The 12961-nt window shown below is 58.4% G+C and overlaps 1 protein-coding gene across 1 annotated transcript in view; it reads right to left on the bottom strand.

The window, feature by feature from the left end:
- EPHA8 (EPH receptor A8) overlaps positions 1-9552 on the bottom strand; it is a 33614-nt gene extending 24062 nt beyond the window's left edge. The window contains exons 1-2 of the mRNA XM_080656406.1: positions 9358-9552; positions 4187-4251 (exon numbers count right to left, since the gene is read on the bottom strand). Coding sequence (XP_080512532.1) covers positions 4187-4251; positions 9358-9451 — 159 coding nt within the window. The 5' untranslated portion in view covers positions 9452-9552. The remainder of the gene's footprint in view (positions 1-4186; positions 4252-9357) is intronic.
- Positions 9553-12961: the final 3409 nt, after the last annotated feature.

The following is a 12961-nucleotide window of genomic DNA, read 5'->3' as shown; positions in this document are numbered from 1 at the left end:
CTGATATGCAGAATCCAGAGAACAATATAAACGAACAAATAAAACAGAAACAGACTCACAGATACAGACAGCGGGCTGAGGGTTGGCAGATGGAAGGGAAGTGGGGGGCTGGTGAAACAGGTGAAGGGAGTAAGACGTCCAATTGGTAGTCACAAAACAGTCCTGGGGGTGCAGGGTGCAGCTTAGGAAACAGTCAATAATACTGCGATAACTGTGTGTGGCCCAGGTGGGTTCTGGACTGGGGTAGGGCGGGGGGAGTATTACGATTGTGTGTCTAACCACTGTGCTGTACACCTGAAACTAAAATAAAACAATACTGAACATCAACTGTAACAGAAAAAAAAAAAATAGAATCAGAAGAAAAGGGGGACAAAAGGTAAAAGCCACCACCACCACTCCTCGTGGTGCCCTGAGAAGCCGTGGGGTTCTGAGTTGCCCCAAGAGGCAAAGCGAGGACCACGGGCACCTCAAGTCCTTCCTGCCTGACCCAGCCCCCCTGTTCCACCGCATCTTGGCCAGCGTGTGGTCTGGAGCCGCAGCACCCACATCTGTAAAACGGAGCTCAGACAGGCCCACCTCACTGAGGATGGAGAGCTTGGGCCTGGCAGAGAGAGGCACCGAGGAATGGGGCCGATACGATGCTGAGCATCTTCTCAGCACCTGCGCCTGCCTCCGGGGACCACTGGGGGAGAAGCCCAGCGTGTGCCAGTCTCACCTGAAAGAGATCATGCTTCCTGTAACCCCACCCCAAGAGGACCCCTGCCCTGCACCCCACACCGCAGCTGGGGTCTCTAGGCAGTGCTGTGTCAGTCACATCTGGGGTTAAAGTCACTGTCACAATTAACAAAGCACCGAAGAGCCAACCAGCTGCTCCTTGTCTGTTTCCTGCCAGGGACTGGGATAAATTAATCAGCTCTATTCGAGTCCGTTCCAGCTGCCCCACCGATGCCAGCGGCCTGACCTGGCCCTGCCAGCCCCAGGGCTGCTGCCGGTGCCCAGAGTGGCAGGAATTCCTGGAGGCTGGCAAAAAGGTGGAATCTGTCCTGCTCTCCACCTGGGGCACCCCATCCCGGGCTGGGTGTCACTCCCACCCCAGCTGCCTCTCTAGCCCTGCACCCTCCTCCCCCAACCCCCACCATTGCTCTGGAACTCGGTCTCATTCCCCGAACGGAAGGCAGTGAGCCAGCTGTGCAGCCCTGGGTACATCACATCCCTCTCTGAGCCTCGGGCTCCCCATATGTAGAATGGGGTGGCTACAGTCTGCCCATCCCATCCACTCTGGGGGATGGAGAGGATCCAGTGAGACAATGGAAAGGAATGTGCGCCCTCACCGGAGGCAGCTGTTCTTTACCAGAGGTGAAGCTCGTCCAGTGTGTGGAGGGCGGGGCGCAAAGGGAGGGCACAGCCTGGCGAAAAGCATGGGTTCTGGGGCCAGTCTGCGCCCCCCCCGACCCCCGCCCTGAGCTTAGCAGAGATGCTTAACCTCTCAGAGCTCCTGGTTTCTTACCGGTAAACCATCCTTTTCATGCGTCATCTCATAGATGACAACTCCACGGAGCCCGTGTTATCGTCACCCCGTTATAAGTGTGGAGGTCGGGGGGAGGTAAAGGATTTGCCCGAGTCTCACTGATTGGAGGCGGCAGAGCACCGGCTCATCGGGACCCAGCACCTTGGCCTTCAGGCTGAGCCGTCTGCCTGATAATCTGATAACTTTGCTGATGCTGGAGACAGTCCTGGGTGACCCTGTACCAGGGTGTTTAACAGGCTGCAGGACCAGGGGGTGGGAGGAACCTCAAGGACCATCTCCAAAGGCTCCCCACCCAGCTGGGCACACAGTCACCTGGAAGGCATATTAAACCAAAGATCCAGCTCCTCCCTAGACCCCCTGGATGTCAGCATATGCAAGGTTCACCTGGTAGCCCAGCACGGGTTCAAGGCCTCGAGCCTGGGAACCAGGGGTCTCACCTGGCCTTGTTCTCTCCCTGGGCAAGCCCCACAGAGACAGGAGGTGGTCCGTAACTCAGGGGACAATGCAGGGCTGCCTCCCAACCTCACAAAGAGGGCAGAAGGGACTCAACTCGGGCTCCAGGCTCAGAGATATGAGTTCCAGCCCATCACTTAGAACCTGTCCGATGATGAGCAATGATCTCCCAGTGCTCTGAGCCTCAGCGTCTGCATCTGTAAAAGGGGGTGGCTGTACCTGCTTGCAGCATTGGTGGTGGAGATTAAAAGAGAAAACGTCTATAGATTGTTAAGAGCTATTGACTGTAAGTTATTATTTGTTCCAAGTCCCAAATGAAATGAGATGGCTCTGAGCCACACTTTACAGCACCCTGCAAACAAAAGAATAACAGCGCGATCGTGGGAAACAGGTCCTGTTCCTCGCCTTCTTAAAATCCTTACCACTCCTCGTCACCCTCAAAACCAAGTCCTAAGATCTGAGGGGGACAGAGACTCCCAGAGCCAACCTGCAGCCAGGCCCACGCCCCCTTAGCTGCAGGGCGTCAGGGGAAATGCTGACCCAGACAACAGCCCGGCAGTCCCCCCCTCCTCATGGGCCAAGCCCCTGGCCCCCGGCAGAGCCAAGATCCTTGTTCACCCTCCTTCCCCCTGGGAGAGAGCCAACTGGGGCTCACAGGGAGCACTGCCCAGGGAGAGACCGAGGCCCAGGAAGGTAAACAGACACCCCAAGAACCCGGCCTTTGTCTCAGGCAGGCCTGGCCTGCTCAGCCAGAGAAGGGGGTTCCTACTGGCTCTTGGGCCCCGAGGCCTAACCCTCCAGCTCCTGAAGCCTGGTGCCTAAGGGCTGATGACAGGAAGCGGACTCAGCTTACTGCTCCCTGGGACCCGGGAGAGAAGGGGAGTTCTGACCTCAGCCACAGGCCACAGGCCACAAACGGCCCGGATGAAAACCCTACCTCAAAGTAAAGAAGTACCCCTTCATAAATGTGAACTCCTGGCGTCATTATCATCGTTACTATTATTAACACGATTATCCCTCTGTCCCCAGAGCCACGGAAGCCAGTGTTCACGAAAGAAGTTGTGGTACATGATATGCTCACGTCTAAAGCAGGGATGTGCGTGTGTGTGTGTGTGTATGCATGTGTGTGTGTTTCTGAGCACATTTGTAGGAGGAAATTTATGTGAGATACAACCATAATATCCTATATAATAAAAGCATAATATGCAAATTGTCCCCTCGACCGGGTGTTCGTCCGGGAGTTCGACCAGGCCGGGGGAAGGGAGGGAGGCCCCGGCCGGCAGCCAGCAGCTGCTGGGGGACCCTACGAGTGTACGAATTTCATGCACTGGACCTCTTGTATACTAATAACAGTGATGGTGACAATACATTCAGGGAAGGCTCGTCGGTAACAGGCACAGTCTAAGATCATGTGTCATCACAGTCCATGGGGTCGTCACGTGCTCCTCCCTTTCCAGAGATGGGACAGACCCAGGGGGGTGAGGTGGTGACCCAGGGCCCCAGCTTGTTGACGGCAGAGCCAGGACCCCAGCAGGCTCATGGCTTGCTTTGGCTTTTCTGCCTCGCCTCCTGGGACTTGGATAAAAGAAGTGGAGGGACCGGGCAGTGCAGCCTTGTCCCTGGAGTTACCATAACCACGCCCCAGGAGAGTGGGAGGGGTGTCTCCCGTGAACACTGACCCCAAGGGAGCTGATGGGCTGAGCCAGATAGGCCTGGGGCTGGCAATGCCAGCCAGGTGGTGCTGATGGAAAAGAGAAGCAAGCAGGGAATCCAGATTTCCTGACAGCCCTGGTGAGGGCACGGCGGCTGTGAGGGAGGGGGATCCTGAAGCCGTGAAAGCCCTGGATAGGGCCCTTCCTGGCCCTGTTCCTCGACAATGACATGTCTTAGGCTACCCTGGGCCCAGCTGTGGCACATCGTGAGTCTATGGACCCAGGACACAGACTTGAGGATCCCACATCCGGGGCCTCAGACATGAAGCACCAGTTGCCCAGCACCAGGGGTGGTTCTCTATTCCCAAGGCTCTGTGTGCACGAAACCGTTACGAAATCAGCAGCTCTGTCTCCCGTTGCTGTGTGTCCTTGGGTAAGTGCCCTCCCCTCTCTGGGCCTCTGCTTCTTATTGATCTATCTGATTAGATTCTGTGAGTCACAGCCTCCCTCTGCTCACAGAGGGATGAGGCTGGCCCCACTGTCCATCACTTACCCCATGAGCCGGATACGTGAGCCAGCCCCAGTCCCCGTGGATGGTTGATGTGTCCAGCAAGTTCACTGCAAAACAGGAGACGGGAGCACATCAGACCCCTGAGACCGCCTTCCCTGTGCCACAAGAGCCACCCAACCCAGCCACGCGCCAGGCCCTGCGCCTGCCGATGTCTGTGTGTGTTCACACAGGGCCTTGCTGGTCAGTCTCACGCCAGCTCCCTAGCTCTGTGTCCTTTCTGCCTTGCCCAGTCCATCAAGGCACAGTTCAAGTTCTCTCTCTTCCCTGAAGCCTTCCTCCACCACTTCAGCCAAAACATGATCTTCTGAACTCCCAGAATACACGCTGCCCCGAGTGCCAGCTGCCCCGCTTGGTGGGCCAGTGGGGTGGCTGAGACGGGCCGGAGCCCTGGGTCATAACCCCGGCTCCAGCACTTAGAAGCTGTGTCCTGAGCAAGTCCTCCCCCTCCCTGAGCCTCAGCTTCCTCCTCTGTAAAATGGAGCGACAGTGCTTCCTGTCGCACAGGGGTTTGTGAAGACGACGTGACCCTCACCTATTCATGGGACGTAATGGCATTCAAAGTTACACCAAAGTTCATGCTACAAGGCCATACCTCCCCCAGAGGACTGGCCCAGCTTTATAATCACCAGTGTCCTCCAGGAGATGCCCCGCACCCAGCAGGTCCTCTGCACAACTGAGGCAGAGGGACTTAGGGCAGTAGAGCTGCCTCTCGGTGAGCACCTACTATGTGCTGAGCTCTGCAAGGGGAGCTTGAGATGCCTCATCTGTGACCCACACAACTACCCTGAGAGGTGGCCTTTCTTATCTCCATTTTATAGATGAAAACACCGAGCCTCAGGGAAGTTCAGGAACGTGTCCAGAGCACCACAGGCGTAGCCAGCAGGGTCGGCATTCAGAGCACCTGCTGTGGCAGCCACAGACAATGCCCCCAGCCCTGGCAACCTGGCTCCAGGTGGTGGGGAAGGAGCTCTGGCCAGAAAGCAAGTCTACTTTAAGCCAGACCCTCACAGCAGGGAAACGAGCCCACGATTGGAGTCAAACCCCTCTGGGCTCAAATCTCAATACATCAACTTGTAGCAGGAGGTCCTCTGAACCTCAGTTTCCTCATCTGTAAAATGGGGATAATAATATCAAAGGGTGGGTGAGGGTCAACTGTAAAGCCTGGAGTCAATGCCAACTCCCTGTCCCTAAGTCCTGCCTCTCTCTTTGTACCTCAAACCCACCCACTCCCTTTCCAGCGATGAAGAAATCAACGCTTGAATCCCAGGTCTGTCTCTAACTGCTGTGTGTCCTTGGGTAAGTCCCTTCACCTCTCTGGGTCCCTGCGTCCTTTGCTGTATCTGGTGATAGGTGTCTGAGAGAGTTTTTTCACTCTCTGTTCATGTACCCCCTCTCCCAGCCAGCAATTATGGGTTTCCAACTAACCCGATGGGCAGGCTTGAGCAGGTCACAGAGGGTTAAAGCAGGCCCTCCTGAAACTCTGCAGGCTGGAAGGCTGGAAGGCAGAAGCCTGAGCTTTGTATCACTGGATGCCTGCCCCTCAAAGATGGAGACAAGTGTCCTCAGGAAATGTTGGAGTGAGGATGCTCTTATTTGCTGATTTTCTTTCTCCTTTCACACTCCCCACCCAATTGGGGAGTTGATAGGAGCAGGCTGGCTAGAGCGAGGGCTTATAGAACCAGGGAGGGGTCCCCAGAGGCCAGGTAGGATCAGGGGATGGATCTCCCCTCCCCGGCCCCAGCCCCACGCGCCAGGGGCGCAGGCAGAGCAGCCTTCCCGCCTCCCTCCCTCCCTCTCAGGCAATGGAAAGAAAACTGGGTCAGGCAGCTCTCTCCTGCTGCCTGGAGGGAGGGAGAGGGGGCCGCACTGCAGTTTCCCCCAGACCAGCAGGGCCTGGTTTGGGGAGAGGGAAGGAAAGAGACCTGTGGACGCCCCCATCCTCCCCCACCCCTTCTTCATGCAGCTCAGCCTGCCCCTGCGCAGCGGATACCTGACTAAATGTCCCCTTCCTGGACTCTTCCCCCTGGAATACCTTGACTTTAGGGCAGCTGCCTGTAGACCCCGCTTTCCAGCCCTCCCTTCCCCTGGGAAGCCCTCCACATTTGCAGCAGGTTCTGGACCAGCTAGCCAGGGGGGCTCAGATAATCCACAGATAAGTCAAAAGTCGATCCTATCGGATTCAGGAAGAGCTATAGGATTCCAGGGCTGCTTGTTCTAATTCTTTCCAGATCCTTCTCGGCCCCTCCCCTCTCCTCTTCTCCCTCTGTCCCGCTCTGCCCTACCTCATGTCCCCTCTGGTCGGGGGGACACTGAGTGTCTTTCACGGGCATCTCTGGCCCACGGCAGTTTTCATCAGGGCTGGAGAGAATCCCAGCATCTGGCCCGCCTGGCCTGGCCTGAGTCCCCAAGGAGATGCACCCCCTTCTGGTCACCAGGACTGCCTCATGTACCGCCGAACCCTGTGACATCTGTGATGTCAATTCCCCTCTCTGGGCCTGTCTCCCCACTTGCAAATGTAAGGGTCGGGCTAGATGGCCTCAGGGCCTTTAATGAAGCAAGTCACCGAACTCCTCTGTGCCTCAGTTTCTTCATCTGCCAGAGGTCCATAGACATCCTACCTGCCCGGCGGTTCTGGGGGATCATATGAGTCCCCCTCCTGTGCTGAGAAGAACAGACAATCCCGAAGCCTTTCCTGTTCGACCGTGGAAGCATTATGCGATTCCTTTTTTCTCCAGCACCGTCACCTTCCCCCATTCCATTTCGCTGAGACTAATACTTAAATTGATTTACATTCCCCGAGGACACAGTGCATGATGGTGAGGCTGGAGGATATGGGGTGGCCAGGGGATGTCAGCCAGGACTCGAATGCCTCCGAGATCACCCAGAGTGGTGGGTAATCCCCACCAGGGTAAGGAAGGCTGAGAGCCTGGCGGGGCTGGCTGTAGGGGGCAGGGGGAGGGGAGGTTGCAAGGCCTTCCCCAGCCGGAGGAGGGACCGGGTATAGGGGCACTTGACCAGCCTGGCGCACTGCCACCTTTGGGACCCCAAAGGGGAACAGAGCCCCCCTCCTCAAGTTCCAACAGTCTCCCTGGCTGCCCCAGCTCTGCGCCCGGCTGAGCTGGAAGGGACTCCTGGCTGTCCCACGCGGAACATTCCCTAGGTCTCCACCCATGGCTTCTGACCTGCAAGGGGAACCCAGGCCCGGCTGTGGGTGCCTGCTGCATCGACCAGATGGGTGTGGACAGTGCGTCCCCCCGCCCTGCCGAGCTCCCCACCTGCCTCTCTTTATAGATCTTGCCTCTGCCCCAACTGTTGTCTCTCCCCAGACATAGACACATTCTCTTTCTCAGGCCAATGGTCTATCCTCCCCAAAATCCCCTCCCTAGGGGACTCTGGTGTTTGCTGCTGCAATTCCAGAGGGTGCTGGCTCCACCCCAGGAGAGAGTTGAATTAAGGAATTGAGGGTGCACCACCCAATGCCCAGAGCCTTGATGTCGGTCCCCTCAGAATCCTACTGGGTAAAGCAACCGCCCCCTTCCCTGTACTCAACCCTGGGGAGACTGCTTCTCAGGCCACAGCTTGGAGTCACTGCCTGCCCTCCTGACTCCTGGTGTCTCAGGAACCTGTGCCCACCCCAGCCAGGCTGTCCCTCCTGCCATTTCACCTTAGCTCCCCTGCTATGGTCCCTGCTCGAACGACCCGTTTCATTGGAAACTATGAGTTTACCGATGTCTGTGCATTTATTCTGTGCACACGCATTTCCATGGCACGAATGCAAGTTTGAAGGCCTCCTTAGATGTGGTGTCTGCCCACAAATGTGCATGTTTCCAAGTGTATGCATCTGTACATACATGTGTGTGCACACATGTACTGCCTGCATTTCTGTGCATGACAGTGGGCAGAGGGGGGCTGTCACGCACGGGGGTCTCTACGGGCCTGGGTCTATGCGTGTGAATCCTGCTGTGTCCATGAGTGCATGTGTGCTTGAGGGTACGGCTGCATCTCTGTGAGCTGTTTGCGTGTGTGTGTGTGTGTGTGTGTGTGTGTGTCTGAGTGTGGATGAGAAACACTGACTGGCGCTCCCTTGAATCTGAAGTTCATTCTCCTGGGTGAGACCCAGGGCGTCAGTCCTGGGATCCTGCACGGAGCACTAGATCGCTTCTTCTGGGCAGCAGGGGAGGTCTAGGGCAGGGGCTGAGGCTGGGAGCAGAACTCAGGGCAGCACCCTGTGTGTGCCAGGTGTGAGGCCCTGCCTTGGTGCTGGGGACCCTGATGGATGCCCCCTCCCAGCGTTCCTTGTCCCCGCCCATCACTGGCAGGTCACCCAACGAACCCTTTTGGTCCTGACTGTTCAGTTCACAACCCCTGCTCCAGCCTCTCTCCCATGTCCCCTGAGTGACCGGACTGCCCCAGCCTTGTCCCTGGCCAAGAACCTGACCTCCGGGCCTCGCTTGCCTCAGTTCCTCGCCAACCCCTCAGCTCTCCCCTCACTGGCTCTTCCTCACAAGGCCACCCCTTCCTGCCCACCACAGCTGCCTCCCCACCAGCTATTCCTCCCTGGCTGCAGCCCCTTCTCCGCCAGCCCTCCAGCCCACCACTTCCAAGACTCTCAGTCCCTGCCCCTCAGTTCTGGCTTCCCCCAAACCTGTCCTGTTCTCTCTGGTCCTCAGTTCGTGTTCCCCCCTCTCAGTGCCATCCTTGCCCCTTTTCCTCCAGCCTCTGAACCTTATCCTGCATCTCTGTGCCCCTCTGTCCCCACCCGTCCCTGCCCTCTCTGTCCCCTCTCTCCTCTATACCTCTTCTCTCATCTCCTGTCCCCCATCCTGTCCCCCGTCCCCAGTGTCTGATCCTCAGTTCTCTGTCTCCAGCTCCGAATCCCTCAGCCCTGTCCCCCAGCCCCGGCTGCCTCTGCCCAGAGCCCCAAGCCTTCGGGTCCCGTCCCCTTCTCCATCCCACTATTCCTTGACCCTGGGGTCTCTCCCACAGCCAATCCCTGTCCCCCCAAGCCCAGGGTTCCCGCCGCCAAGCCCAGGGTCCCAGCCCCAGTGGCACTCAGGGTCGAGGAAAAGGAAGTTGAGCCTCGATCAGCGGGCGCCGCGTCCCCGTCCCTCGGCCGCCCCCGCCCCGCCGCCGCCGCCGCCGCCGCCGCTCACCTTCGCCGCGCGCCGCGGACACGCAGGTGGCTGCCGCTGCCGCGGCCGTGACGACCCAGAGCGCGGGGGGCAGGCGTCCCCGGGCGGAGGCCATGGCCGGGAGGGCGGGGGCGCCGCTCACCCTCGGCTCGGCCGCGGCAGCCCGCGCGTCGGCGCGCTCCCCAGCTCTCCCGCACACCCGGCAGCCGGGCGCACACACCGGCGCACACGCGGCTCACAGCGTACACGCGGGCACCCGCGCCCGCCGCCGCCGCCCCGGACGGGGGCCGGCCCGTCACGGCGCCAAGCCAATCAGCACCGAGGCGAGGGGGCGGGCTGGAGCCGGGCGGTGGACAGCGGCCCGCGACACCCCCGCTGCACGTGCGCACGCCCGCACTCACCCGCCTGCACCTCCGGGGGTAGCGTGCTCCCCGCGCCCCGTGTCCGCACGTGGACTCAGGGCCGCCGCCCCGGTGCCACGGTCAGGACGTCCCCGCGACACCAGGATGCACAGACCCACTGGGAGAAGTCCCCCTGCACACTCACTCCTCACTCTTACACACACGACTCAGACTCACTCGCCTACACAAGGTACCTCGCACAGTGACCCTCTCGGATGCACACGTTCACTAACAGAGGCGCAGAGACCCGCTTAGAGGCAACCTTAGAGAGCACCTTTAGGTGAAAACTCTCACGACTGGGCATGAAGGGGGCACCCTAGGTTTAGAGTGCAGTGGTCTGGAGCACAAGTTCTGGACCATACAGAGAAGTGATTACATCCTGACTGTGCAGCCTTGGGCAAGTGTCTTAACCTCTCTGAGCCTCAACCTCCATGTCTGTAAAACAAGGACAATAGTATCCGAGTCCTAGGGCTGTTGTGAGATTTATATGCAAGGACGCAGGTAAAGTGCACCGCCTACGCCAGGCACACAGCCAGGAGGCTGGCAATGGCAGCTGCTCTTGGATGGTGGGGATTAACACGCCCTGCTTTTCCTCCCTTGCCTTTCCCCACCTCCAGTTCCATTCCCAGAAGTGGTCTCTCATCCTGGGAAAGCTGTGGGGGAGGGGGGGAGGGCAGGGACTTGGGGATTCCTCCAGGTGTCAACTCCCCCCCCCGCCCCCCCAAATCCCATGAGTATCTGGTGGGCCAAGTTGTCTGGAAGCCGATAAGAGGTCTGCAGCTCCCAGGGGCTGGCCCTCTAGTGGGGGTGCCCCCTGGGGACACGTTCTGACGCCGCCTCTAACTTCTAATGGGCACAGACTATTATCTCTGACCGCACTCCCAGCTCCTGCGCTCGCCGGGGAAGGGGGAAGAGTTGGACGAGGGGCTGGAGGTTAAAGGATGATAAAGGCTCTCTGGGGAGTGTGCGCCATGCGCCAGGCCCTGCGTTAGGAGCTTTGTAAACTTGCTCTACTTTAAGCATCACACGGCCCTGCGGGCAGGTGCAGCTAAGGAAACTGAAGTGCAGAAAGGCCATCATTTGCCTTAGATCGCACCGCTGGTTCCATGCTAGAGAGGTGCTCAGACCCAGATCCACTGGACGCCAACGCCCACTCTCTCCCAGGCGTCTTTGTTACAGAAGGGGAAAGACAGCTGGAAGTAGGAGCCCTTTCTCCACAGCTCAGATCAACGGCCTCAGAGAGGTAGGAAGCCCTCTGTTACCAGGGGCACTCAAGCCGGACTGGGTGGAGGCGGTTCAGGGATGCTGTGAAGGGGTGGGGGATAAAGGGAGCAGGCTGGACGAGACCCAGAGAGGCGAACACACATGCCTGCAGGAGACAGGCTGGTCCCCTGATGGAACCTGCTGGGGGCGTGTTCCCAGCTCCAGACAACGCTGCCATGAGGATGGGAGCCCAATTTTCTGCATTTTCAGAAGTTTTATATCTAATTTTTGATGTGGTGTCTCCTAATATTTACAGTTGGCAGCTAATGCAAACATTGTAAGAACACTGTAGTGTGGGCAAACCTGTGGGTGGCGTGGCAAGGCTTCCCCAGCTTCCCCATCAGTGCTGGACTCTCCTTCCCTCCTCTCATCGAATCCCCGCGATGTAGGGCTTTCACCCCATTTTAAATGAGACTGAGACTCCTGAGGACAGACTGATGGAGTGGGAAGCGGGAGCGGGATCTGGGCTGGCTGTATCTCCTGTGTCTCCTCTCCCTGACTGGATTCCCAGCCTCCTGAGGGAAACGTCCATCGCAGGGTCCCGGCTGGGTCATGCGTGGTCTTCCTGGTGCCCAGAGGCGTCCTGGGAACCTTTGCTAAATGGCAGGATGATGCATGAGCAGGCTTCCAAGAGGCCCACAGTTTGATGGCTGGATGGCCGCACAGGTGTGCTAGCCAGATCTGCTAAATGGCCTTGACTTCCACTCTCCGAGGGCTGAATCTGAACAGCCTCACCTCTCCCACCAGCACCTTGACACCATGGGTCCTCGCTGTAGGAACAGGCAAGGCGGGCGGGGGCAGGGCAGCCTCTGAGCCAGTCCTGCCCCCACCTCCCAGCCCCTCCCCCGACCGTTGTCTTTCGCTTCTGGGAGTGGGAAGGGGAGTTGTAGGGAACATCAGGTGAGCCCCAATTACATATGGACCCTCCCAGGAGTGTTTCTTCCCTTCCCAGCTAATAAGATAGACCCTTCCCTCGAAGTGCCTCCAGGATGGAGGGGAGGCAGCCTCCGTTGGCCCAGCTATAAAAGTGGGGATACGCCACCAACTCAAAGAGGTGCTGGGTGGCTCAGATGATTTCCCAGGTGCAAACATGCTTGGGGACCTGGGCAGAGATGGGGGCTGGGAGGCACTGCTGTAGTTCCCAGGAGCAGCGGGAGGGGCTGGGCAGTTCTGTACCACAAGGGATGGGCTGTGCAGGGCACCAGTTTGGTAGAAGAAACGGTGCTGGCAGGAAGGATGGGTGAGTGTGAGTGTGCGGGTGGGAACAGTGGGTAGTGGTGAAGTCCACTCATCCTTCAGCCACCCTCACCCTGCCCTGGCAGCCTCATTGCCGCCCCCCCCCCCCCCCGCCAGCAGCCCAGACTCCTACAGAGAAACCCTGCCCCCCCCGCCGCCCCCCCCTGCTCCTCTCACTCTCTGCTTGATTCACTCTGTGAGGGGATCGGAGGGGGCAGGCCGCCCTCACATTTGTACAGAAACCTCTCCTTCTTCCCTGGCGTGGGGACAGAGCCATTGGCCCTCTTAGCCAGAACCAGGTTCTCAACATGAGGCCCATGTGGCTCCCTCGATTAGGGACTGTTTTCCCATCTGTTCGGGCCAACTCCCCTGTTTTCCGAGTTATAAGGGGCATGAAGGGAACAGGTGCCAGCACTCCATTGGGGGCGGGGAGGTCTGGGGTTCCCAGGTAATAAGATAGGACCCTCCCCTCCAAGTGCGCCCCGATGGAGGGGAGGCAGCGTCAGAATCCAGTGAGAAAGCAGCTTACTAGTATGTTGCACAGGGGAGACTCACTCAGACCACAAGGACTGTGTTAGCGCCAGAGCCAGCAGGGAGTGTCTCAGGCAGCCCTGGCCGACTGGCCGATGGAAAGACAACGTGGCCACATATGAAATTCAATTTTTTTCTAGTAGCCACAGTAGTAAAAAGAAATAGGTAAAATTAAATGGGATAATAGAGTTGTT

Source organism: Plecotus auritus, assembly GCF_963455305.1.
Source record: "Plecotus auritus genome assembly, chromosome: 2".
In the NCBI taxonomy this organism is placed as follows: Eukaryota; Metazoa; Chordata; class Mammalia; order Chiroptera; family Vespertilionidae; genus Plecotus; species Plecotus auritus.
Note: the sequence above shows the minus strand (reverse complement) of the source record. Positions and strands in the feature narration are given on the sequence as shown.